At 54.0% G+C, this 27,996-nt stretch overlaps 1 protein-coding gene across 1 annotated transcript in view; it reads left to right on the top strand.

The window, feature by feature from the left end:
- MST1 (macrophage stimulating 1) overlaps positions 1-9,761 on the top strand; it is a 174,622-nt gene extending 164,861 nt beyond the window's left edge. Inside the window, exons 10-18 of the mRNA XM_074959623.1 lie at positions 636-738; positions 1,439-1,575; positions 2,331-2,363; positions 2,611-2,722; positions 3,872-3,949; positions 7,168-7,314; positions 8,335-8,441; positions 8,829-8,968; positions 9,600-9,761. Of these exons, the coding sequence (XP_074815724.1) occupies positions 636-738; positions 1,439-1,575; positions 2,331-2,363; positions 2,611-2,722; positions 3,872-3,949; positions 7,168-7,314; positions 8,335-8,441; positions 8,829-8,968; positions 9,600-9,761 (1,019 nt within the window). The remainder of the gene's footprint in view (positions 1-635; positions 739-1,438; positions 1,576-2,330; positions 2,364-2,610; positions 2,723-3,871; positions 3,950-7,167; positions 7,315-8,334; positions 8,442-8,828; positions 8,969-9,599) is intronic.
- The last annotated feature ends 18,235 nt before the right edge of the window (positions 9,762-27,996 follow it).

The raw sequence follows: 27,996 nt of genomic DNA, 5'->3' as shown, positions 1-27,996 counted from the left end.
AAGAGTGAGGGGGGGATTTGATAGCAGGCTTCACCTACCTGAAAGGCAGTTCCAAAGAGGATGGAGCTAGGCTGTTCTCATTGGTGGCAGATGACAGAACAAGGAGCGATGGTCTCAAATTGCAGTGGGAGAGGTCTAGGTTGCATATTAGGAAAAACTATTTCACTAGGAGGGTGGTGAAGCACTGGAATGGGTTACCCAGGGAGGTGGTGGAATCTCTATCCTTAGAGGTTTTTTTAGGCCCATCTGGACAAAGCCCTGGCTGGGATGATTTAGTTGAGGTTGGTCCTGCTTTGAGCTGGGGGTTGGACTAGATGATGTCCTGAGATCTCTTCGAACCCTAATCTTCCATGATTCTATGATCAGTGCCCACAGCCCAGTGCCCAGGAGTTACCCTACAATAACAAACTAGTGTGTACAGTTGAGTGCCCAAGAGCGACCCTCCAATAACAGAACACAGTGTGTGTGTTACCTCCTGGGCAGTCTCTGGCGGTCTGGGAGCAGGGCAGGATGCGCTAGGCCAGCAGTGCCAGGATGGTCCCTGAGGGGTGTCATGGTGGGGACGGAGGCTAGGGAGCTGCAGGGGGAGCTGTGCACCCCCAGTAACAGCTGTCCTTTCCCTTCCCTCACCCCAGACTGTTACCATGGAAATGGTGAGCTGTACAGGGGCAAGATCAGCAAAACCCGGAAGGGCATCACTTGCCAGAAGTGGTCAGCAGGGTCACCACACACACCCCAGTAAGTGTGGGGTCTCCCCTCCTCCAGAAATGGCCCCCACTGCCACTGGGAGAGGCCCCGGGTGGGGAGGTCCCTGCACTGGGCCCAGGAACCTAGGCATGTGACCGTGCCATGGAGCCTGCGTCAAGGCGAGCAGCAGGGCTGGGGCAATGGGAATGGCATTCGCCTCAGGGGGAGGGTTGTGGGGAGTGTTGGGACAAGGGATGAGAGGTGTGGGAAGATTGAAGGGTTGGGGGGATTGAGGGAAACCAGGGCAGCAGGGGGGTTGAGGAGGCGGCAGTGGGGAGGGCTGAGGGGCGAGGAGCTGAGGGGCAGGGGCAGGAGGGTAGCTGAGGTGTGGGAATTTGAGGGGCGGGGGGCAGGAGGATGGCTTGGGGGTGATGGGCAGGAGAATTGCTGGGGGGGTTGAGTGGTGCGGGGCAAGAGGGTGGCTGGGGGTGGGGGTGACTGAGGCGCAGGGGCAGGAGGGTGGCTGGGGGGCTGAGGGGTGGGGTGGCTGAGGGTCAGGGGGCAGAAGAGTGGCAAAGGGGTGGGTGGTAACTGAGGGACGAGGAGCTAGAGAGTGATTGGAGGTGGCTGAGGGGTGGGGGGCAGGAGAGTGGCTATGAGAATCTGGGCTGAGGGATGGGGGGCTGAGAGGCAGCCGGGGGGAGGGGTCGGGGTTGAGGGACACAGGGCTGATTTCCCCATCTCCCCCCAGGATCTCTCCTGCCATGTTCCCCACCATGCGCTTGGAGGAGAATTATTGCCGCAACCCCGACAACGACAGCCATGGGCCCTGGTGCTACACTATGGACCCCAGCACCCAGTTTGATTACTGCGCCATCAAGCCCTGCGGTGGGTGCCTGGCACAGAGAGGGGACAGCTCAATCCCAAGGCCACTGCCCCACGCCATGTTCTCTGGGGACTGGAGTCATGCTGCTGAGTTGAGAAAATGCAGTGGGCTCGCGGCCTGGCTCCCCTCTGCCAGGCTGGCCTGTGGCCCAGCCTCCTGTTGACCCAGGGCCACTGCCAGGGCCACCTCTCCAAATCCACAGGCTGGGCTGCCCCCTCCAGGGGTCTTCTCCACAGCAGAGCCAGCCCTGGCTGCCTGGTGTTTGGCACATGGATCTGAGCCCTCTCAGGGCAGACCTGGGCTCTGGCCTAGCAGAGGGATGGGCGGATTGGTGGCCCCAAGCTTGCTCCCTTAAACTGCCCTGTGGGTTCCAGGTAACCAGCCATACCTGTGTCAGGCAGGTGGGGCTCCGGGGCCACGGACAGGCCAGGGCCAGAAGGTGCTCGGGTAGGGGTGCACTGGAGGAGGGGGTGAAGGGGTGCGATTAAGGGCTCAATCACCCCACTCCAGTGCTGCTGGATGGGCTTGTTCAGTACCAGCGTGGAAACCGGGAAGAGTTTTCAAAAGATTTAATCAGCATTAAAAGGAGCTGGGTCTCTGCAAGGTGGGAGTGAGAGCTGGCTTGGGGGCTGAACCCCCTTCAGGGCTATGCTTTGGCCATTCCCTGGACCTGGCGCCATCCATGCTTGGCTCACCTACTGTGCTCCACTTCTTGGGGCAACTGGTCTTCCCCACCTCTGGTTTGTTTCCCCAACAGGTGACAAGACGCTGGCCATCCTGGAGACTGCAGGTAAAGCCCACCAGCTGTGGCCGGGGTCCAGGTGCTGGGGCCAGGCGGGGGCAGCTCAGCTAGGGGATAGTGCTCAGGAGCAGAGGCCACAGAGCCTCTAGGTGACCCCACCTCCCTCTTGGGACTGGGAAAAGACCTAGATTACCAAGCACCTGGCTCTGGCTGGGGGAATCTTTGGGGAGCTCCTGCTGAGTCTGCTGCCGGCCCTGGCCCCCGTGCGCTGTCCTCATCCTCCCCATGTCTGCAGATAATATTGTCTTTGCCGAGTGCGGCAAGAGGGATGAGCGCCGCCAGCTGAAAGGCCGTATAGTCGGGGGACGCCCTGGGAACTCACCCTGGACCGTCAGCATCCGCAACCGGTGAGCCAGGGTGGGGCTGGGGCAGGAGATCCGGAGAGTGGGACCCTGCTGGGTCATGGGGAAGCAGCAGCAGCAGCCGTATGCCATTGGTGCCTGTCCATTGCTCCGCTGACTCAAAGTGGAGACTCAGCCGGCAGCTATTTGAACTCCATTCAGTGGGGCAAGAGTTTAATGGGTGTGGAGCAGCAACGTGTGCATCTCCCAGAGCAGCTAGAGCCCGGCCCCAGATCTTCTGGGGGTAGTAACACTGGCTGGCTGGCCACTCTGAGCAGCCTCCCACCACCATGGCTCGCCAGGCACAGGCTGGGGGTCAGCAAGCCACGAATGTTGGTGCCTGCCCCCAGGCCTCACAATGCACACAGCAGTTCCCCAGCATCCAGGCCCCCAGGCACTCAGCAGCTGCAATAGCAGGGGCCTGGGGACTGGCACTTGCAGAATAGCCAGTGGTGGTCACACCTCCTGCCATAGGTTCCTCACAGAGGAGAGAGGCTAAGCTGCATGGAGCTGAGACCCACGGTACCATCTCACAATGAGCCAAAGTGCCATGCAGACCAGTGACCGCTCTGACTGTGGCCAATGCCACAGAGGCAGAGACTCCCCATGCACCTCACTGTCCCATATCTGATCTGCTGGAGGCCAAGTGCCCCCAGCCCTCAGAGAGGCATGGCGATCTGGAGGTTCAGCCATTCCCAGGCCTGAACGGACCATCGTAATTATCCAGTCTCACCTCCTGTAGGACACAGGCCAGAGAAAATCCCCAAAACATTTCCTAGAGCCAGAAAATAGCCAATCTTGAGTTACAAATTGTCAGTGGTGGAGAATCCACAATGACCCTGGGTAAATTGTTCCAATGGTTAATTATTCTGACAAGTAAAAATGTAAGCCTGATTTCCAGGATGAATGTGTCTAGCTTCAGCATCCCACCTATGGACAGTGGTAGCCCTTCCTCTGCCAGCCTGAAGAGCCCAGGATGAAAGATTCGGTTCCTGTGCCAATATGCTGCACAGTGATCAAGTCACCCCTTCACCTCCTCTTTGTTACTGCTGCCAGATCCACCTGGTGCTAACTAGATTGCCAGGCCCTGTGAGGCAGGCAGGGGTGCTGCCTGGACCCTGCCTCTCCCATGTGCTGTGTGCTTTCTGCCCGCAGGGAAGGAGTGCATTTCTGTGGAGGATCCCTAGTGAAGGAGCAATGGGTCATCAGTACGCGCCAGTGCTTCTCCTCCTGGTAAGGTGTCAGCTGTGCCCTGGAGCCCCTCCAGGGGAGGAAATGCGGTGTTCTGTGCATGAGCCATTCTGGCCGAGCACATGGCACTGTGAGGGGGGGGCTGGAGCAGGGGACAGTCCCACTGGACCCTGACTTGTCCAGAGATCAGCTACCTGGTGCCTTTCAGATGCTCAACGCTAGTCCAGGGGTTGTTACCATCCAGTCCTCCATGGTACGGCGGCCAGTGGGCCCGGGCTCAGTGATGGGCCGGGGAGCAGCGAAGGGAAGGCAGATGGTCCCTGCTGACTAGCACCACTGCAACAGCTGCAGGCATCATCTGGTGGGTGCTGCAGTGCACAGGTGGGCAGTGGACAATAAGAGCCTGTGGTTTGTCCCTTCACCCCCTACCCTACCTAGCTGCAGGCTACACAGGTGTCTGGGCAGCACCATGCTCAGCCGCTGTCAGCCTGGCCTCCCGCCTCTGTGCCGCATGGCATGTATCAGCCCAAGAGCGAGCCCTTTGGCCTGGGCATGAGGGGGCTGCTGTAGTGATGGTCAGACACGGACTGTCTGGGAGCACCTTCCTGGGCTGTGCAGCCCTGGTCTGCAGGGAAGGGCCAGTCCTTCCTTGCCCACTCCTAATGGCACCATGGCCAGAAAGGTGGGGCCCCAGATATGGGGGACTGTGAGAGAGCCCTGCACAGCCAGTAGGGTTGCCAACTGTCTAATCATGCAAACCCAAGTGCCCTTGCCCCACCCCTGTCCCGCCCCATCTCCGAGGCCCCGCCCTGCTCATGCCATCCTCCCTCTCTCCATCACTCACTCTCCCACACTCTCACTTACTTTCACCAGGCAAAGGCAGAGGGTTGGGGTGCGGGCTCTGGGCTGGGGCCAAGGAGTTTGGAGGGTAGGAGGGCACTCCGGGCTGAGCCTGGGGCAGGGGTTAGGGTGTAGGAGGGGGTGCAGGGTGCAAGCTCTGGGAGGGAGTTTAGGTACTGGAGGGGGCTCTGGGCTGGGGGAGGAGGTTGGGGTACAGGAGGGTGTGCTGGGCTCAGGCTCCAGTAGGGGGCTCAGGGCTAGGGCAGGGGATTGGCGTGTAGGTGGGGTGAGGGGTGCAGGCTCTGGAAGGGAGTTTGCGTGCAGGAGGGGGCTCAGGGCTGGGGCAGGGGATTGGGGTGCGGGTGGAGGTTCAGGGTCAGGGAGGAAGTTAGGGTGCATGAGGGAGTTCCAACCTGGGGCAGGTGATTGGGGTGCAGAAGCAGTGTGGGCTCTGGCCAGGCGGTGCTTACCTTGGACTGGTCCCGATCAGCAGCGCAGTTGGGCTAAGGCAGGCCCCCTGCCAGCCCCTAGCTCTGGGCCGCTCCTGGAAGCAGCCAGCACATCCCTGAGGCCCCTGGGGAGGACCAAGGGGTCTCTGCACACTGCCCCTGCCTGCTGGCACTGCCCCCGCAGCTCCCTTTGGCCAAAGTTTCCAGGCAATGAGAGCTGTGGAGTCGGAGCTTGGGGCGGGGGCAGTGCGTGGAGACCCCATAACCCCCCGCTTCAGGGACATGCCAGCCACTTCCAGGAGTGGCGCAGAGCCAGGGGCAGGCAGAGAGCCTGACTTAGACCTGCTGTGCCCCCAACCCCAGCCTTGAGCCCCTCCAGGACCCAAACTCCCTCCCAGAGCTTGCACCCCCCCTCTGCATCCCAACCACCTGCCCCACCCTCAGACCAGAGCCCCTTCATAGAATCATAGAATATCAGGGTTGGAAGGGACCTCAGGAGGTCATCTAGTCCAACCCCCTGCTCAAAGCAGGACCAATCCCCAACTAAATCATCCCAGCCAGGGCTTTGTCAAGCCTGATCTTGAAAACCTCTAATGAAGGAGATTCCACCACCTCCCTAGGTAACCCATTCCAGTGCTTCACCACCCTCCTAGTGAAAAAGTTTTTCCTAATATCCAACAGACACATCCCCCACTGCAACTTGAGACCATTGCTCCTCGTCCTGTCATCTGCTACCACTGAGAACAGTCTAGATCCATCCTCTTTGGAACCCCCTTTCAGGTAGTTGAAAGCAGCTATCAAATCCCCCCTCATTCTTCTCTTCTGCAGACTAAACAAACCCAGTTCCCTCAAAAAGAAAAGGCATACTTGTGGCACCCCAGTTCCCTCAGCCTCTTCTCATAAGTCATGTGCTCCAGCCCTTTAATCATTTGTGTTGCCCTCTGCTGGACTCTTTCCAATTTGTCCACATCCTTCTTGTAGTGTGGGGCCCAAAACTGGATACAATACTCCAGATGAGGCCTCACCAATGTTGAATAGAGGGGAATGATCATGTCCCTCGATCTGCTGGCAATGCCCCTACTTATACAGCCCAAAATGCCATTAGCCTTCTTGGCAACAAGGGCATACTGTTGACTCATATCCAGCTTCTCATCCACTGTAACCCCCAGGTCCTTTTCTGCAGAACTGCTGCCTAGCCATTCAGTCCCTAGTCTGTAGCAGTGCATGGGATTCTTCTGTCCTAAGTGCAGGAATCTGCACTTGTCCTTGTCGAACCTCATCAGATTTCTTTTGGAGCAACCTTCTAATTTGTCTTGGTCCCTCTGTATCTTATCCCTACCCTCCAAGTGTATCTACCTCTCCTCCCAGTTTAGTGTCATCTGCAAACTTGCTGAGGGTGCAGTCCATGCCATCCTCCAGATCATTAATGAAGATATTGAACAAAACTGGTACCAGGACGGACCCTTGGGGCACTCCACTTGATACCGGCTGCCAACTAGACATGGAGCCATTGATCACTACTGGTTGAGCCCGATGATCTAGCCAGCTTTCTATCCACATTATAGTCCATTCATCCAGCCCATACTTCTTTAACTTGGTGGCAAGAATACTGTGGGAGACCATATCAAAAGCTCCCACAGTCCGAACCCCTCGGCCCCAGCCCAGAGTCCACCCCACCCCCTGCACCCCAACCCCCTGTCCCAGCCTGGTGAAAGTTAATGAGGGTGGGGGAGAGTGAGCGACGGAGGGAGGGGGGATGGAATGAGTGGGGCGGGGACTTGGAGAATGGGCGGGGCAGGGGGCAGGGCAAGGGTGTTTGGATTTGTGTGATTCGACAGTTGGCAACCCTACAGTGGGAGCTCCTGCTGAATGGAGGCTGGGGATAAGGGCGGGGGCTGAGGAGCAGAGTGAGGTCTGGGGGCACTGTGCTGGAGTGATGTGCTGCAGCTTGGATCTTGCCTCCTCTGGCAGTGACACTGACCTGTCTAGCTATGAGGTCCAACTTGGGACCCTCTTCAAGGACCCCAGCCCCAGCGACCCCGACAAACAGGCCCTCCCCATCCTGAGACTTGTCTGCGGGCCCTCTGCGTCCAACCTGGTCCTGCTGAAACTAGCCAGGTGAGCAAGCTGAGGGCGCCGGCTTGGTGAGGCCAGGACCTGGTGCCAAGGCGTACACTGGACCCCACCCCCACCCACCCACCATGCAGCTCTTGCTGTGACAGCCTTTCCCTTCAACTGGAGTGCCCCCTTTCCCTATAAGGGGTGTAAGGTCTGGCTGGCTCCAGTGATTTCCTGTGCTCCCACAGAGAACCCCCAGGAGCCAGCCAGGGGCCCTGGGGACAGCCAGGGCATGCCCTGCCCAGGCATGCCGGGTGCCACGATGGGAAGGGTGGTGCAGGAGTGCACGGCCGGTATGGGCACTGGTGGTGCGGGGTGCCGGCCCATGGGACAGGTGTCTGGCTGTGACAGGGAGGCAGGTGGGGTAGTATATGGCCCTGGCAGGTGGCATGAGCTCAGGGCAGGTGCCTGGCTGTGATGCAGCCCATGCATCCCACAGCACAAAGCTCTGCAGCGCAGCCTAGCCCTTGCCAGCCCCTCAGTCCTGCAGCCAGCCAGCCTGCTCAGCACCACTTCCTCCCTGTGCCAGGAGCGCCAGGAAGGGGGCAGCTTGGAGCCTGCACTAGTGGCTCATCTTTGGCTGCACTTCCAGTCCCTGGCTCTGGCTCTGCCTCCCTGACCCCCCATGGCCTGGTGCCATGGCTTCATGCAGGGGCATGCACTGGCATCCAGCTGGCACTCCCTGGAAAGCAAGAGGCAGCTGCAGGCAGGGGGACAAGAAACCTGGTCCAGTGTGGGGGGAATCCCCCAGCTAACACCAAATTCTGGGGCTGAGGAGTCAGCAACCCCCAGGGCTGGACAGAGCTGAATGGGCAGTTCAAAACTCTGCGAGTCATTAGCCTGGGTCCCTGCAGCAGTCCTGTTGTGCTTGAGTCACATTTGGAGGCTGCTCCAGATCAATCTGTGCTGAAGGCCTGTTCCTGCAATGGCCATGGTGAGGGCAGAGCCCACGGTGCCATGCTGGGAGTTGGGTGGCAGGGGGTGGGCGGGCAGCTGTGTGGCACTGCTCTCTCTTGGCAGGCCAGCAACTCTGAACAAGCGGGTGGCTCTGATCTGCCTCCCACCAGAGCGGTACGTCGTGCCTGAGAACACAGAGTGCGAGATCGCTGGATGGGGTGAAACCAGAGGTACAGACCCAGGGTCAGGGAGGGGGCAGCCAGGAGGTGAGGACTGGAGAATGCCATGGGGCACAGACACCCCCAGAGCCGTCCAGTCTCTTCTCCAGGCTGGGGCTGTCTGCAATGACACCCCACCTTCCCCAGCTTTCTCCTACCCTGCCTCTATACTACAGGAGCCCCAGGCAGATTCCTGCTCCATGCAGCTTCCCCTCTGCTCCATACCTCTGCCCCATCCCTTCCACCACTGCCACATCAGATCCCAGACAGGGACCCCGTCATGGCCTAGCCAGCCTCCCCTCCAGCCAGCCCTGGCCAGGCCGGGAGGAAGCGAGATGGGGCCACCAGTCCTTGGGCTCTAGCCCCTAGGCCTCTCACCTGCTCTCCCTCCTCCCCCAGGTACTGGCAACAAGACTCTGCTCAACGTGGCCAAGCTGCCTGTGATGAGCAACAAGGAGTGCAACATGGCGCTCCGAGGCCAGGTGAAGGAGAGTGAACTGTGTACTGCGCCCCTGAGAGCCAGGGTGGGGGCCTGTGAGGTGAGCTGGGGGGCATGCTGGTTGGTGCATGCTGGGGGAAGGGGAAGGGAGTGCAGTGGGGGCAGGCTGGGAGGGAGTGCCCTGGGGGAGGGGAGTGGGGGAGGGGAGGGAGTGTTGTAGGGGGCAGGCTGGGAGGCAGTTCAAGGGGAGAGGAGAGTGCTCTGGGGGGTGGGAGGGGAGGGAAATGTTATACAGAGGGGAGGAGAGTTCTGTGGCGGAGGAGAGTGTCGTGGAGGAGGGAAGGGGAGTACAGTGGGGGAGGGGAGGGGAGTGTTGTCTGGGGAAGGCTGGGAGGGAATGCTGTGAGGGAAGGGAGGGGAGTACTGTGGACGGGGGAATGCCATGGGGGCAGGCCTGGAAGATGTGCTATGGGTGAGGGGAGGGGAGTGCTGTGGGGGCTGGAAGTGGATTCTGGGGGAGGAGGCCATGCAAGGTGAGCATGGGGAGGATCTGTGAGGGGGCAGGGCAGGACGTGGCCCTGCGGGACACGGTGGGGCAGGGCAGGACAGGAGCACAGGAGTGAGGCCAGGAGCCCTGGGCCCTCCACAGTGGCCTGACACTCCGAGTCCCTGCCCATGCTGAGGGGCCAGCGCAGGGCGTAAGAGTTGGCATGTTCTCTCGGCCCCTGCAGGGTGACTATGGGGGGCCGCTGGCCTGCCTGACCCATGACTGCTGGGTGCTGGAGGGCATCATAACCCCAATGCGTTTGTGTGCCCGCAAGGACCAGCCAGCCATCTACACTCGTGTCTCGCTCTACGTCGATTGGATCAACAAAGTGATGAGGATGTTCTGAGCTGGCAGGGGGCCCAGCTCAGGGCCCAGATGGGCAGGGATGGCCCCCCCAATGAGCTCAGCACTGCTCTCCCCTCTGCCTCATGATGGCCATTGGAGTTCACCCATGCCAAACTGTGCCAAGCCCTCACAGCATCCCCTCGTGGGGCTCTGAATCCAGACTGTCTGTCCCATGTGCTGAGACCAAGCCAGGCCAGCCTGTCCCTGGGTTGTGGGCATCAGCCTCACAACAGGGGGTTGCTCCTCATTACTGCACTGGGTGATTGCAATAAACATGCTTAAGGTGTCTCTGTTATGTGGGCCGGGGGGACCTGGGTGCTGGGGTACAGGACCAGCCCCAAGGACTGGTGGGAGCCTGGGCAGGGCCTGGCAGGCTCCAAGTCCACCTGGGGGAGATGGCAGCAGCATTGGAAGGATGGGGCCAGGCTCTGGCCCTACCCACTCCAAGGAGCCTCTCCCCTGGGATTGGGGGGGGGGGGGGGGGACGGGCACTGATTCCTGAGTTTGCTGTGACCCACAGGAGCCCAGTGCCTGGCCTGGGCATGTCTCACTGGGAGCCTTTGTATGCTGCAGCCACATGCATCACTAGGAGAGGGCAGTGATGGGCTGGAGCTAATGGTGGGGGGGCAAAAGGAGGAGGGGAAAGGTCCTTGAGTGCTGGGGGGGGGGCAGGAGGCAGTCCCTGGGTGGGGGCAGGGAAGCATGTGGCCCACTGGCCCGTCAGCACATGGGTCCTAGGGAACATGGTGGGGGTAGAGGAGCTGGTTCATGTTTCTAAGTTTGCCAATAGAACAGGAGCTGTGACCCAGAGGCAGGGCAGGGAGCTCTAGGGTGGATCTGACTACTGGGAGGGCAGAGCTGGGTCATGGCGTGCATGTAGGAGGAGGGCAGGGGCTGGCTCTGGGGCTGTGACTGCCCCACTGTGGGAACAGCCCTGGCTCATCTGACCAAGCCATAGCCGGCATGAGACAGATGAGGTGTGCTGCAGGGATTCCAGATGCCAGCCGTTTACTGGGACTCCCAGTGCCCCATTCTTCCCACCTGTCCAACCACCTTCTCACCCAGCCCCCTGATTACTCCACCCATCGTGCACTGGGGCTGCTACCTGGGACACTTTGGGGGGTACCCGAGGTCTCTGGGGCAAATCCCTGCCCACAGCAGGAGGGAGCAGGTCTGTGTCCGCCGAGGGGAGGCTCCCAGCTCAGCCGGCTGCTGGCAGATAGGTGCACCCCCCTCCCTGAGCTCCACAAGCCTTGCTCTTTCCCCAGCAGGCTGGGAATTTACACCCCCCCCAACATGGGACACACAAGTGCCCTGCCCTTTTCTGGACACCCCCCTGCCCCCCATGCACCCTAGTAACAGCCTGCAGGGAGCCGGGTCACCTGGTCATGGGTCTCGCTTCAGTTCACCCCTCTCCTTATCACTCGCCTCTCAGCCTATCTAGGAAAACCAGACAGAAGTTTGTTTAGCAGAGCTGGAGCCAGACCCATGGGGAAACCCACGGGAAACCCACGGGAAGAAGTCAAAGAAAAACCGTATGAACCTGGAATTTGACTCCTGACCATGGGACTTGGCTCTCCACTAGTGGCCTGGCCTTCCAGCCTGTAGCTAGTTCACAGAGCTGTAAGACCCCCCGCTCTGTGATGGGTGACTTGGGCTGGTCCCTCTGCTCTTCTACAGATCCAGATTGTTTCCTAGCCCAGGGCACTGTCCATGGGCTCGCTTGTGTGTATCAGAGCTCACTTCTCCACTTGGTCAGACAGGCATCCAAGCCCAGTCTCCTCGGTGCAGCTGGAGTCACCCCAAAATCCACCTCGCTGCCACGGACGAGTCTCTAGGAAGCAGTTTTGCACCCCATATCCATCATGTCATGCAGCACCACAGCCACTGCCTCTGCGCACCATTCCCACCAGCCACGCCAGTCAGTTCCTGCTTAGCTTTTGGCAGAGCCTCCTGTGACAGATTAGCTGCCAGAAAACCCCTTCGGAACTGCCACCTTAAGTGCTGGGACTACCTCTAAGCCTGTTTTCCCTGGCAACTTGGGCCTTCAGTGCCTTTCCTGTTGTGCTTGACCCAGGTCTGAACCACATCCCCGAAAAGCTACAGGCTTAACTGAAAAGAGCTTAAGAAGTGGTCCTGTTTCCAGCACCCAGATACCCAGTTCCCAAAGCGATCCAAACCTCAAAAAATCCATTTTAATCTTTATAAAACTTATACAGGGTAAACTCATAAATTGTTTGCCTTCTATAACACTGACAGAGAGATATGCACAGCTGTTTGCTCCCCCAGGAATTAATTACCTGCTCTGGGTTAATTAAGTAAAAAGTAATTTTATTATATATAAAAAGTAGGATTTAAGTGGTTCCAAGTAACAACAGACAGAAGAAAGTCAATTACCAAGCAAAACAAAACAAAACACACAAGTCTAAGCCTAATACAGTAAGAAACTAAATTCAGGTAAATCTCACCCTCAGGAACACAGACTAAAGGAGAGTTTCTTAGCACAGAAATCAGGAACTTTCCACAAAGTCTATCTTGGGGGGACCCAGGGCATGGCGCCTTCGACTCCCACCTCTGGGTCCCAAACAGCCAACTGCCCCTTCCAGCTGCCTGACCTCCAGCACACCCACTGCCCCTCTTCTTGGTCTTTGTCTTGCTTCCCTGGCAAAGTGTCACCTGGTTGCATCCCACTCCTGGGTCTCCGGTTATGAAGGCACCATCCATCGCTTACATGCAGACAGCTGGGCAGCCTCCCCTCCCCCCCCCCCCCCCCCGCAGAGTCAGCAAAGTCACACACTTTTATTCCCATCTAGGCATTGATGCAATACACAGGGAAACTGTGTCTTCATACAAAACACTAAGACTCACATACAACTGTGACAGCTCTCTTCTTGTCTCCGTGGGTCCCGCGTTTCCTGGTGGATTTCGCTAGCCTCAGAGGCTCACTGTGACCCTCCATGTAATCCTTCTCTCTCTAGAGAAAAGGGTAACAGTCTACTGAGCCATTTTCATCATAAGCCAACAAGGGAGGTGAGGAGAAGTTATCCTTCCTTGCACAGTCTCTGTTGTCTCCCAGTTTCAGTGATTAATGGGGGAAAGGGGGAAGCCCGGGCCCAACCTCTACTCCGGGTTTGAGCCCAGGGACCCTAATAGATCAGCTATGGTAGCTGATCTTTTAGAAACATGACACATAATTCCCTGGGCTACTTCCCCACAGCAGCCCCTATATCCTCAGGCTCCACTTCACCCTTAGCTCAGGGCCTCCTTCCTTGTGCCTGATATGGTGTGTACTGCTCAGTCTCTCCAACAGCACAACTTCCTCCCACAGCTCCTGACATCCACACCCACCTGACTAACTGGGAGGCTTTTAACTAGTTTCAGCCAGTCCCTGATTGGCTTCAGGTTTCCCAATCTACCTAGCATTCTCCCTGCCTTCTGGAAAGTTCTTAATTTGCCCCAGGTGTCTTAATTGACTTGGAGCAGCTGCCATTTAATTTATCCTGGTACCAGGGATTTGTTTAGCCTGGAGCTATCTATCTCCCACTACTTTTCTATAGCCATCTGGCCTTGCCCCATTATACAACATAACAAAGGAAAAAACCCACATTGACACCTCTCTCTCTCTGCTTTGAGACTGAACGGAGCGGGTCACTTTAGTCAGAGCCCTGGAGAAGTTTAGCCCCCCCCCCCCAATCTCCAGGACAAAGCATCAACTATAATATTGGACCTTAACATGGACCACTTCCATGTCATAATCCTGGAAGACCAGACTCCACCTCAGGAGTTTGGCATTGGCCCCTTTCATCTGGTGCAGCTGTTATACCAATAAATTAAAAACCAGCAGGATCTTATTAGAGGGGAAAAGGCAAAATACCACATTTATTGTGAATACAGAAAGAATCATAGTAAGCAGTTAGTTATAGTTATAACATTCCATTCAATCTCATATTTATTCACACATTCATTCATACACACACACACACACACAGGTTCTGCAAGGTTGTTATCATAGTTACCAGCCTTAGAGTTGCTCATGCCAAGCTACTGGCCAGGTGGCCTGGACATGGGGAAGGAGCAGGGCCTTGTCAGCTGCTCATCTGATGCTCCTGGAAGTTGGTTTGCAGAATCAGACCCCCCCCCCCAAAGTTCTCACTTTCTAGAGTCCATTTTTATAGGAATTTCTTCCTAGGCCAGTCTATGGGAATTGTTTCATCATGCTGTTGCTGAATCAATCAGCAGATGGCACATTCCTGCTGGCTCTGTGCTGCTAGATGTTATCTTGTTCTTTGGTTCTCCCACTCTTGAGGCTGTTGGGTGGATTCCAGTCTGCCCTCCGGGGGTCCTCTGGTTATTTTCACTTGACGCCTTCTTCAGCCGAAGGACACTAGATTCTTAGGCTGGCATCTCCCTGATCATTCAGTTATTATCCACACCAAGCATCCATCCACATACATCCGCTATCTCTATTTTAATCACAATTGTTAATACAACAAAAAGGCAGGGAGTCTCTAGGTGCTGTTTCTTTTGTTACAGAGTATTGCTTTGAGTCTCTCTGTGTGAATTGCTTTGAGAACAGACTCTGTCTTAGAATGTACTAACGCAATTAGCAGCTTGCAAGTTTCACACATAGAGGGAGAGAAACAGTACCAAAAACCAAGAGACCTCTTAATTAGTAATACCCTGGAATTTAAACTATGGGGAATCAAACTCATTTGTGATTTTAATACAGAACTTCTTTCATATGGTCCAACACAGCCACGCCAGGGGGGGTAATCTGTGTACACAGTGAAATAGCACCCAAATAGCTGTAGCTTTTTAAGAGCCCACCCTAAGGCCAGGCATTCCTTCTCTATGGCTGCATATCTCTGCTCCTGGGCAGCAGCTTCTTGCTCAGGTACACAATGAGGTGTCTCTTCCCCTTCAGATTGGCATGGATCAGTACCGTGCCCAGCCCGGTGTCTGAGGCATCAAAGAATACAATAAAGGTTTGTCAAGAACTGGGCACTTGAGCAGAGCCTCCGTCAGAGCACAGAGAGCCCTCTGGCACTGCCCAAGCCAAGACTCCCTGTCTTGCTTACCCTTCTTGCTTAACTCAGTGATGCGGGTGGATATGGAGCTAAAGTGCGACACAACCCTCCACCATCTTATTCTGGGGAGCAGGCCAATCTCTGAGTGCCTCCACTCTGACTGGCTCTGGCTTTAGGTGGCCACTCTCCATGTTGATGCCCAGGTACGACACCTCTGCAAGCCTCCCCCTCCATTACACTTTTCAGCTTTAACAGTCAGTCCTGCATCCAAGAGGCAACCCAACACCCTCTTCACCTGGGACACATAACCCTCCCACGTCTAGTTAAAGACACAGATATCACGAATATATGCCAGGACAAAGTGCTCCATCCCCTCTGTAACTGGTCCATCCGATGCTGGGAGGTGGCAGGCAACCCCTTGAGGCTGAAAGGCAGTATCAAGAACATATAGACCCCCCCCAGAGGGGTTATAAAAGCAGATTTCAACCTGGCACCTGGAGCCAAAGGCACTTGCTGGTAGCCCTTGGTGAGATCCCTGGTAGTGAGGTACTGAGTCTTCCGCAACTTGTCTAGGAGTTTTTGAGGCCTAGGCATGGGTTAAGAACTAAACACAGTGATTACATTGAACTTCCGATAGTCCTCACAAAACCGGATCAACAGTCTTTCCTGGGAACCAGACCACGGGCTAGGCCTAAGAGCTGGAGGATGGCTGGATCAACCCTAAAGCCAGCATGTCTTTGACCTCTCTCACCAGGTGCTAGGCTGTTTTTCCAGTGACTCTGAATAGGGAACACCCGATGGGAAGTTTGGCTCCCATTGTCACCCAACAGGCAGCCTGGGTAGTGAACCCAGGACAGTTGGACAACAGCTGCAGATACAAATGCAGCACTTCTCTGAATTGATTGCAGAGGGAGGTTGGCCCCTGTCACAAGGAAGAGTTCCATTTCCCTCTTACCCACATATGGCCAGTACCAGCTTCTCCCTGTCAAACTATGGCTTCATCATATTGACATGGTACACTTGGTCGCTGTGAGCAACAACATAGTTCATCTCATTTAACTGTTAGATATTCTTAAAGGGCCCATCCCAGGCCTCTTGTAATTTATTATTCCTCATTGGGATGAGAGCCACCCATCGTCCCCAGTGTCATAGGAGCAGGCATGCACTGAGCTGTCATACCAGAACTTCTGCCTCCCTTGGGCTCTGGCTAGGTTCTCCCTAGCCAAACTCATGAGCTCAGCGAGTCTTTCCCGGAAAGTCAGTACATACTTCACCACTGATTTTCCATAGGAGAGGCGTTCCCCTCCCATTCATTCCTCACCAAGTCCAGGGATTCCCTCACTCGCCTCCCATACAGCAACTCGAAAGGGGAACCCCCCGCATGGGTTCCTGGGGCACTTCTCGCTATGCAACACCAGGTGGGGTAAATACTTACCTCAGTCCTGCAGATGCTGGTCCATAAAAGTCTTCAGCATCATCATTAGGGTCCCATTAAACCTCTCCACCAGCCTATTGAACTGAGGATGATATGAAGAAGCCCAGGTGTGCCGGATCCCACACTTTTCCCACTAGCACTGGAGAGGGGCTGACATGAAATTGGAGCCCTGGTCTGTAAGGACCTCCCAGGGGAACCTCACTCTGCTGAATATGGTCTAATCTGCCACAGTGTCTGCCTCGACAGAGAATAAAGCCACCACCGCTGGGTAGCGATTAGCCAAAGCTATCAGAGCCAGAATGTATTTCTTCCCTGACTGAGTTGCCTTGCTGAGGAGCCACAGTATATCCACAGCCACCTTCTGTAACCCAGTGTGATGCTCTGTACCTCAGGGGAACACCCCGCACCCCCATGTTCACCCTTGTAAAATGATTGTGTGGTCTCCAGTGCAAAGTTTGTCATCTTGGATATCTTCAGAAGGCTCATGATACACTGATCATTGTTGTTACAGTGATGTTATAGTAATTCTTGCTACAATAATGTTATAGTAATGTTATAGTTTATAATTTCATGTTTGAGGCTTAAAATATAGCTGCATGGCTTAAAGTAAGCCCAGGCAAAAACTTTCCAAAAGCAGAGGGGCAGTTCACACCTCATCAGGGCACGTATCAGACAAACACAGCCCACCCTCACAGAAACAAAGGACACAGGCCTAGACAAAAACAAAGGCTCTGTTAGACTTTCAAGTGTGTCCCCCACCCTCTTGCTCAGTTAGGGACTATGATGAGCATTAGCTCACCTGACCTTGCAGTCCGGGGGGCGGGGGGCAAAGCCAAGAGGGAAGAAAGAACATGATAAAAGGGAGAGACATTTTCCATGCTCTTCCTGCTCCATCTACAGAAATCACCACCAAGAGACTGCAGCGCTGATCAAAGGGGAGAGCCTGGCTGAACGGCAACCAGCCAGCCTGTGGTGAGAAGAATCTAAGTTTGTAAGGGCACTGAAAGTGTTAAGATCAGCTTAGGATGCATTTTGCTTTTATTTCATTGACCAAATCTGACTTCTTTGCTTTGACGTAGAATCACTTAAAACCTATGTTTTTGTAGTTAATAAATGTATTTGTTTATTCTACCTGAAGCAGTGCGTCTGGTCTGAAGCATGTCAGAGACTTCCCTTGGGATAACAAGCCTAGTACATATCAATTTCTTTGTTATATTGACAAACTCATATAACCTTGCAGTGTCCAGGGGCATAACTGAACACTGCAAGATGCAGGTTACTAGGGTTGTGTCTGGGACCAGAGATCTTGGCTAGTGTCAGTCAGTTGCCCAATCCATGCAGAGGCTGTGCGTGAAGAGTGGGGTGCTCACAGCAGAGCAGGGTAAGGCTGGCTCTCAGAGTTAAGGATTTGAGTGACCTAGCAGATCACTGATCCAGATAACACCAGGGGTACGTCACACTGTGTATTTCACCCTGCTCACTGCGACACGGTGATGGGAGCCCCTCGGGGTGCAGCCTCTTTTCAGCCTGGGCTGTCTCTCACAATGCCTTGCTAGTGACTAGTATCAAACCCCTACAGGTGCCATTATCACTCAGGACAACCACATCTGGACACCCCACACCCAACTAAAGTGCATTAATGCTCACATGTCTATCTGAGGGTGCTGAGGGAATTGGCTGATGTGATTGCTGAGCCATTGGTCATTATCTTTGAAAATGCCTGGTCCTCGGGGGAGATCCTGGACTATTGAAAAAAGGCAAATATAGTGCCCATCTTTAAAAAAGGGAAAAAGGAGAATCTGGGGAACTATGGACTAGTCACCTTCACCTCAGTCCCTGGAAAAGTTATGAAGCAGGTTGTGATAAATGAAGGGTGCGGGGCAGTTCCCTTTTTTGGACACCCACCCAGACAGTAGCTATGAAATCCCTCTTAGAAGCTGGTCTCCAATTGCTCTACCTCTAAAGGGTTAAAAAGTCTCACTGCTATGAGGTAAAGGAAGTCAGCGGGCACCTAGTCAAAGAGACATTGGGAAAGCTAGACCTTTTTAAAATTGAAAAAAGACTCTGTTTTTGTCTGTCTGTTGTTCTCCCGGGGAGAGGCGGATAGGGCAGAGCTATGCTGTAAGAAGCTTGGGCCAGGTATGGAAAAATCATCAGCTCATAACTAGAATCTACTCATTTAAAACCCCACATATGTAAGTAGATCAGGAAATGTCTACGAAGACGTGATTAGGTTTATCCCTTTTATTTCGTTATGGTTTGTGGATTCCTCTGTGCTAACCCTAGTTGTTTTTGTTTTGCTGCTAACCTTTAAGATGGACCTCAAGAAAGCTATTCTTGGTGCTTAATTCTTGTAGTGGCTCTTTTAAATCTAGCCACAGCCTGAGACCCAGATGTATTTTCTTTCTCTTTTGATTAATAAAATTTACCTTTTTTAATGTAAGCAGTGTCAGGATGAGCTCCACCCTGACATCTGGTGGTGAGGTGTGGCAAGTTGTGGAAAAGAACTTCAGGGGCTGATCTCATTTGCATAGGCACACCCACCCCGCCTAGAATGAGGCCATAGCAGCCCAAATGGTCACTTTGGCTGCTGTGGGATCCCCAGTGTCTCTGTTATTGGGGCAGGAAGAATAAATTGTTATTACCGTGATTATGGGAACTGTGCTTGGAACTGTACTTGGCCTTTTGTTATGATGGAGGGACTCACCATCAACTAAGTAGCACTTGCTAGGCAAGGGTCATGGGTTCCAAAACTCTGTGAATTGAGAGAGGCTGGGGACAAGTATTAATGCTTGGTGGCATGGGCCCTTGGGTAAGGACCTTATGTGGTAATTGCATTGCCTTCTTTCTTCACTGTGGAATATCAGAGCTAATTTTGATTCCATTAGGAGTCTAGTTACAGGCTGCTGAGCTCACTTTGGGCTAATGGTGTACCAGCACTGATGGTCGTCTACAACAAGCTGAATTCATCAAAGAGCTGAACTGACTAAGAGCTGAAAACACTGAGCATTGTGTTAAGTAGCGGGGAAGCCTGAAGATATATTGTGGAGCAGTTTGTGGGACGGCTGGAGTGCCGTGTGGACAGGCTGGTGGAGCAGTTCATAGGACGGCGGGAGCTGCTTGTGGGACATGGAGTGGAGCAGTTCGTGGACCGGCTGGTGGAGCAGCGGAGCGGAGCCGAGCGAAACAGTTCGTGGGGTGGCTGGCAGAGCGAAGGCCTATGGAGCTGTGGGGTGGTCAGTTTCAGATCATGTAAGGTGCCCCTTACCTCTCTCCCCCCATCTCCACCCAGGTTGGGAGGTAAAGCTCTGCAGATAAACTTTTGAACTCTGGGGCTGCCCTGACCAGGGACAGAGACTTTTGGGTCATTGGACTTTTGGGACTTTGGGTGATTTGGGGTTGCTGGACTCAAGAACCAAAGGGAAAGGATATGCCCCAATTTGCTTAGGGTGGTTTTTTTTGCTCATGGGTTGTGTTACGAATCCTGTTGGTGGTGTTTCCCCAACATAATGCCACATTGTTTCTCTCTGTTATTAAAAGGCTTTTGCTACACTCAGACTATGTGCTTGCGAGAGGGGAAGTATTGCCTCTTGGAGGCACCCAGCGGGGGTGGTATATATTTGTCCCAGGTCGCTGGGTGGGGGCTCGAGCCGGTTTGCATTGTGTTATTGGAATGGAACCCCTAGATACTGAACCCGGCCCTTGTTGCTGCCAACTCTGACGGGCAGAAGGGTCACATTAAGAACAGAATTGTCTTTGAAGAGGTTTGTGTACATGTTTAATTAGCTGGTGGCAACAGCTGATTTCCTTCCCCTCCCCAACTCTTCCCCGGGGGGCAGTGAAAGGGCTTGAGGATACTCCATAGGAAGGAACGCACAAGGGCACATTTCTGGGCTCACAAAGGGGTTTAGCATTTCGGTAGTGGCAGCATCTACCAATCCAAGGTCAGAGAAAAGCTGTAACCTTGGGAGTTTAATACAAACTTGGCCAGAATCCTTGCGGAACTCTACCTTCTGCGCTCGAAGTGCCAGAGTGAGGAATTAGCCTTGGAAAGGTCCTCAAGGAATCCATTTTGAAGGGCATGGAGGAGAGGAAGGTGATCAGGAACAGTCAGCATGGATACACTAAGGGCAAGTCATGCCTTACCCACCTGATTGCCTTCTATGATAACTGGTTGTGTGGATATGGGGAAAGCAGTGGATGTGATATAGCTTGACTTTAGCAAAGCTTTTCATATGGTCTCCCACAGTATTCTTGCCATCAAGTTATAGAAGTATGGATTAGCTGAATAAACTATAAGGCGAGTAAGCTGACTAGTTTGTCAGGCTCAACGAGTGGTGATCAATAATAGCTCGATTTTTACTTGGCAGCTGGTTTCAAGCGGAGTGCCCCAAGAGTCAGTCCTGTGTCCGGTTTTGTTCAACATCTGCATTAATAATCTGGATGATGGGATGGATTGCACCCTCAGCAAGTTAGTGGATGACATTCAGCTGTGGGGAGAGGTAGATATGCTGGAGGGTAGGTATAGGGTCCAGAGTGAGCTAGACAAATTGGAGGATTGGGACAAAAGAAATCTGATGAGGTTCAACAAGGACAAATGCAGAGTCCTGCAGTTAGGACAGAAGAATCCCATGCACCGCTACAGGCTGGGTACCGACTGGCTAAGCGGCAGTTCTGCAGAAAAGGACCTGGGGATTACAGTGGACGTGAATCTGGATATGAGTCAACAGTGTGCCCTCGTTGCCAATACGGCTAATGTCAGTTGCATTAGTAGGAGCATTGCCAGCACATCAAGGGAAGTGATTATTCTCCTCCATTTGGCACTAGTGATTCCACATTGAGTGAGTATTGAGTTCAGTTTTGGGGCCCCCCCCACTTCAGAAAGGATGTGGACAAATTGGAGAGTCCAGCAGAAGGCAACTAAAATGATTGGGGGGGTTGGGGCATATGACTAACGAGGAGAAAACTGGGCTTATTTAGTCTGCCAAAGAGAAGAGTGACGGGGGAATTGGATAACAGCCTTCAGCTACCTGAAGGGTGGGGCCAGAGAAGATGGAGCTAGGCTGTTCTCAGTGGTGGCAGAACAAGAAGCAGTGGTCTCAAGTTGCAGTTGGGGAGGTCTAGGTTGACTATTAGGAAAAAAATATTTCACTAGGAAGGTGGAGAAGCACTGGAATGGGTTATCCAAGGAGATGGTAGAATCTCCATCCTTAGAGTTTTCAAGGCTCGGCTTCAAAAACCCTGGATGGGATGAGTTAGTTGGTGTTGGATTGGAGCCACTCTCAACCAAAGGCAAAGTGACAAGCTCAGAGTCATTGCGTATGACTCCAGGCTCCTGGCTCAAACAGAGCCAGGCTTTACCGCCTGTGAAAAAGAGTGTCTTGCGTTGGTCTGGAGCCTCACGCATTGGGAATTTATTATTGGAGGGTCAAAGGTATGCTCCTTTCTTTCTATAATTTAAAACGGTCTGTAAGACTACACTTCTGAACCAAAGTATACAACCAAATGTTCACAGAGCCACCACATAGAACTAAGAACAATTGACTGACGGAAACTGGCCAAAGGTGGCACTAGGGAATGTGCAGAACATTTGACACATGGAGCATGAATAAATGGATGGGTAGAGCCAAACAGCCAAGATACAGTGGTTAGCCCACTGGGTCATCTTCAGTGCATGCACTATACTTCTCTGGGATGGGTAAATATCCTCCCCATAAAAGACAAAAAGGAGAGGCATGTAGGCCTGGCTGAAGCTCTAGGCATCACTAACAAGCGTGAGCTGAAAGCTGTGAGCCCGAACAGGCCTGACCTTGGCAGAATAACAAAAAGACTTCGGTATATTAGCTAGCACCAAGTGAGCACGTTCCTGACGGAGCGATTGGCACAGAGCTCTCACTTAACTACTGAAACAAATGTCAAGAGGTGGTACCTAAACACACCAAGGTCTTGGAAGCTAAGGATGGTTTGCTCAAAGTAGCAGGTCCCTGGAGCAGGATGGTAACTAGACACGTCAGGAATGTGAGCCATAATCTGTTTGTATCAGTATATAATATAAAAGGGGGAGTCACAGGAGAGGCATTGTTGGCCAGCCTGGGGGGGGAGGGGGGTCAAGGTCCTGGTGCACTGACTGAGTTGGTGTCATTGGGTTGCTAGAATTGTAAGTTGTTGACAATAAACCTGGCCGAGCACCTGCTCCACTGTGCCCAGCCTGTGGCCTTTCTTACAACTAATGTGAGGTCTGGGACTGAATGTGCTGCCCTGTCTGCTAATGCGACTTGCATCGGACCTCCGAGAACAGGTGGCACTGTTTGGAGCGACAGGTCAGGTTCGGCTGGACAACTCGGCACCCTTGGATCTGGTTCAAGTCCTGGCTGGGCCTAAAAATTTCGCCTGAGCAGCCCTCTTCTGTGGCGCGCTGGAGAGCACAGTTGCGTGTTGCAGGGATGTGCAAGGCAGAGAAAGCCCGGCATTAAGGTGCTTGTGTTGGAACGAGGCAGCAGGGCAAGTGATGAGTCCGGCCAGAGCCCAGTGTGGGATGCACGACTATGTGCAGGGCACTCATTCTTAGGAAACTCAGGGATGAGCCGCTGACCATAAGCACTGTTGCTGAATGGCCAGTGTCGTGTGCCATCCCGCTCCCTTTGGCCAATCCTGGAGGCAGAGTACTGTGGGTAAGGGAGGGGCTTGTCACTTTACAAAGAGCAACTACCAGAAGTTGAGTCAGAGAGAAATCACCAATGTCCCGGTCTCTCCCAGCTAGGGTTGCGCAACCCTCCCGGACTATCCTGGATTCCCCAGGAATTAAAGATAAGTCTTTAATTAAAAGATTATGTCATGTGATGAAACCTCCAGGAATACCTCTAACCAAAATTGACACACACCCCCCCACTCCCAGCAGGGGCCACTGTGGGAAGCAAGGTAGGAGTGCTTGCTGTGGAGGGAGCGCCAATGTGTCAAATCAGAGGATTTTCTTGTTTTGTATGAATATGGTGTGTGCCTCAGTTTCCCCTACGTTGTTGCAGTATTAACACAGGTGGTGGGACAAGGGTGTTGTTCTTTTCAGAAACCTCTAGAGGATAAGGTGAGACTGTTGTCTAGCTGCCTGGACTGGCTATTTTGTAATTTAGTAACTGATGGCAGGGGGTGGTGGGGGTGGTGGACAGGACTCCCTCTTCAAGAAGCCAGCCAGTTTCAAGAAGGAGAACAAATTACTGAAGTGGAGGCCAGGTGACCCTATTTGCCCGGGAAGAGTATCAAAGGCTGGAGGAGGGGCAACTGGGTGTGACTTGGTATAGACTCTTGCAAGTACGTCTCAGTTTCCTGTTTGGGTTTTGGGGGGAGAATCAGGGCTTGGAGCACTGGGTCTGACCAAGGTGGACTTAAATGTAACTTTCTGGGTTCAGTGCTAACAAAGATCTTTCCTATGCTGTGTTCCTGCTCTTTTACAACACTGGCTGAGTGCGGAGTGGGATGCAGGCACCCATTTGGAGCTGTGTAAGGCTTCCCCAGGTGCCCCATCCCCAGGGGGACTTGCTGCAGGGAGCTCATGGTGTGCAGAATGCTGAACAGTCCAAGGTTGGTCTCAGGAGGCACTGAATCAAAGGAGGCTTCCTGCCCTGGTGAGAATGGCCCTGAGGGGAGTCACACTGAAGAGGGTCCTGCCTGGGTTTGTTCCAGAGCACTGAGCCTGTGCGCTCATGACACAGCTATGCCATCTCCAGCCTCTCCCAGCAGGGGGCGCTGTGGGGCAGGGCAGGAGCCCTGGCTCTGGAGGGGTTGACAAAGTGGGACTTTTCTATAATATTTTTATGAAGCATATATGTGCTTCAGTTTCCCCGATATATCACAGTGTTGCCCAGTGGTGGGAAAGGGCTGTTTGCTCATGGGGCAGGCTAGGAGACAGAGGCATGACTGGCATCTGGCTGACTGAGCTGGGCTGGGTAATTAAAACTGGCCAAAGCGGACCTATATCAATGGAGGCTCTGAGAGGACACTGACAAACCCAGTCCCCAGGACACGGACACCTAACGACCAATGCCCTGGAGGTAGCCGGATTTCCCCAGATTTGCTCAGACCCTAGCCCGAGAATAGTGGCCAGGTGTGAGGTGGGGAGATAGTGGGAGGGTGGGAGCTGGCTGCATGAGTCATGGCATTTGCCTGGGAACTGATCAAGGAGTCAGACAGAGCCTGACCCATGTGTAAGGATATAGATATTCAGGCCTGTCTGTAAAGGCCTATATGTATATATATAGGTATATGTTTATCATTTAGCTAGTAATAGAGGTATACAAGAAAGAATCTGTGTAAGGGCCTTCTCTCACTGTGACAGTCTGAGGCCCTGTTCTTAGGCCAGTGCCTTTGGCTAAGCAGCAGAGGCAGCCATAAGCTGGGAAGCAAACGGTCACATCCCAAACTAGTCACTATGGGACTGTTAGGAAGGTGATCCAATCTATCACCTCCAGAGAAAAGGAAGAGCCTAGAAGATGTAAAAGGACATTTAGGTTGATAGTTTGCTCTCTGGTAAGAACTCACTTATCCATAGACACAGCTGGGAAACACTTATGTCTTTATAGATGTAGTTGTGAAATCCTCACTTCTGTATTGTTTTGTCATTATAGTTCCCACTTTGCTATTGTTTATTGGCATGGTCTCTGTCTGGTTCTCTGATTGTTTCTGTCTGCTGTATAATTAATTTTGCTGGGTGTAAACTAATTAAGGTGGTGGGATATAATTGGTTAGCTAATCATGTTACAATATGTTAGGATTGGTTAGTTAAATTTCAGTAGAATGATTGGTTAAGGTATAGCTAAGAATATTACTATATAAATTAGGGGCAAACAGGAAGTAAGTTGGGATTTGAAAATAAGGAAAAAGGAACTTGTAGTTAAGCTTGCTGGAAGTTCACCCCAATAAACATCAAATTGTTTGCACCTTTGGACTTCGGGTATTGTTGCTCTCTGTTCATGCAAGAAGGACCAGGGAAGTGGGAGTGAAGGAATAAGCTCTCTCTAAGACCATGGGGTTCATGACAGCTTAGCTGGGCCCTGGCTGCCCAGTATGGCTGATGTTTTACCCTGCTCTCTCTGTGCTAACCAAAAGCTGGCCTGTGCTCTGTGTCCAGTGACTAATAAACCCTGCTGGTTGGACAGCACACTGGGAACGTCACTGCACATGCTGGATGAGATGCACTGATACCTGCAGAGTATGAACATCTCTCCAAGGTGGCCGGCTCCGCTGGGCGACACTCAAGGAAGGATGCCGGGAGGGGGGCTAGAGTCGCAGATGTTCAGCCTCAGGAGCCAGCCCTGAAGGATGAGTGAGCCTCTAGGGAGTCTATCCCACAGAAGGGGTTCAACACAAAGCTGAGGGGGGATAGCACCGACACTGTTGGTCTGCAAGAGGGAGCTCTCAGCTCTCGCAGTCCCAGACTGGCCCAGCAGGGGTGCTGTAATAGCTAGCCACCCCAGCCGTACCTGCTGTGATGGGGCTCACTGTTTCTGACCCTCTGGCCATGAGAAGGCACCCTGGCGAGGCAGCTCCCGCCACACTCATGGCTCCATGGACAGCAGGACCCCACTCTGGTTGGGAGAGAGCTCTAGGAAGGGCCCACTACTGATCCACTCAGTTTCCCTGGGTAGTGCCAGGGTCCCAGGAGATCAGGGCAGACCTGGAGTCCCACACCCTGCCCCCCTCCCTATTTCCCTGTCCCCATCCCCAGGGGCAGCCTGACTCCTACTCCTCTTGAGGGTGTGGATGTGTGCTGATGCGGCCCCTGTAGCCATCAGCCACCCAGCACCCCACATACAGCAGAGCCTGGTGCCCCCACTGGGACTCCCAACCTCGAAGACTGGTTTTGATTCCTTGAAACCATTTCAGATGTTAGGTATATATAAATGTTTGGCTGGTTCTAACCCCACTGCTACAGCATATGGGGTGGGGAGGGGAGAATGTGTGCAAAAGACCTTATAAAAAAGTTAGTTGTAGGTAAAAGCACTCTTGTTTGTGTCAATCATTTATCAGACAGAGGAGCTGTGTCCCCATTGATTTATTCCTGACAGCACCTGGAGAGAAACTGTTAAGTTACCACTGCTTAGGGTTCTGAAAACCCTGGGTACCAGGCCTGCCCCAGGCTCGTAGAGTCACAGAACAGCCAAGGGCTGCAGAGGGTGCCGGGGAGGCAGCAGGAAGGAAATGAGATCAAGAACTTTGAAGACTTGGCGGAAGGGTTTCCCCATTCTTGGCAAGGAACACCCCCCTACACACGCACACACACACAAGTTACAGACACCATGGAAAGGCCCCTGGCAAGCCTCAGCAATGAGCGGTGAGGACAGACGCTAGTACCGCCCTCCCCTCCCCCAGTCTAGATGATGCAAGCAGGGCTCACAGTGCCCTGCTTAGGGTAGGGCAGTGCGGAGCTGTGGGGGGGGGTGTGTGCTGGGGCAGCACAGCTGGGAGAAGGGGCCAGGATGATGGGCAGTGCCCTGCAGAGGGGTGACACACTGGCTGCACATGGCTCAGGGATGCTCTTTGTGGTGCTGAGAAGTGCGGGAGTAACCACCCAGCAGGACACCTGGCAGGTGGGACGTGGGTGCCCTGCTGGAGACCACCTGGTGGCTAGGCTCAGAGCTGCCCTGTGCAGGACTTGGCCCTGAGATAAGGACAAGGACCCAGAGCCAGCAGGGGAATCGACACCAGCTGTCATGGCTTTGCCTCTCAGTCCTGAGCCCAGGGACCTTCCAAGGCTTCAGCCAGTGGACAATCCAGCCTTGCACAAGGGTCTGGCTGGGCTGCACTTGCTGCAAGGAGCCCCACAGAGATCACTATGTTGAAGGCCCAGTAGTGTAGTCGTGGAGCTGGTGTTGGGGCTGGAGGCATTGCCAAGGGCCTGAGCCACACTGGGCCATGAGCCCCTTGTAGACAGGGACTGAGACCTTGGGCTTGGTAGTCCAGCCTGTAGGGAGGTAGGCAGTGAACAGGGAGCCCTGGTTGCCAGAGCCCCAGTTCCTGCTGCACCCTGGCCCAACCGGAGCTTAGAGCTTCCCTGGCTGGAAGGGCCCACTGCAATCAGCTAGGCTGAGCCCTGCAAGGCCAGGCCAGAGACAGCAATTCCTAGCAGAGTTGTTAGAAATAGCTCAGCTGGAGCTAGAAACTGCCAGCAATGGAGACTGCACCACAACAATGGCTCCAGTGACTAATTCCCCTCAGCGTGAAACAGTTACACCTGCTTTGTCTGGGTTCAGCTTCCTGCCCTCGGCTCACGTCAGGCCCTCCTGCACCAGAGCAGTGAGCACAGGTATTGTCAGACTGGGATTACCATGCCCCCTTTCCTGCCCATAGCCCAGGCCTCTCGGCTCCAGCCGCTCCTCTTTCTCCATCTCCCATCACTCACCTGGGGCAGAGGACCCCCCTCCTGACTTTGCCCTTGGCCCCTCTCTTCGCTCTGGCGGTGAGTCTGGCTCCACTTGCCCATCCTGCTGCCTGTTCATAGTGCCACCTCTCTGCTATGCCAACATCTGCGTAGACCTGCTGCTCTTTCTGTAGGGCCGGACGGTGGCTGAAGCTCAGGCTGGCCAGGAGCAAGCTGCTCTTTTTTTATGGACCCCACCCAGTGATACACAAAAGCCTTGTAGTGCCACTGCCTGTCCCCACTCTCCTCCCTGCCCAAACAGCTCCAGCTGACTCAGCCCAGCTGTGGTCCATGCACCAAGTATCCTGCCAATGAGGCAGCACTAGCTGCTGACAGCAGGGCTGGGGAAATCTTGCTTTCTGCT

The sequence above is a fragment of the Natator depressus genome, chromosome 7 (assembly GCF_965152275.1).
Source record: "Natator depressus isolate rNatDep1 chromosome 7, rNatDep2.hap1, whole genome shotgun sequence".
NCBI lineage: Eukaryota > Metazoa > Chordata > Testudines > Cheloniidae > Natator > Natator depressus.
Note: the sequence above shows the minus strand (reverse complement) of the source record. Positions and strands in the feature narration are given on the sequence as shown.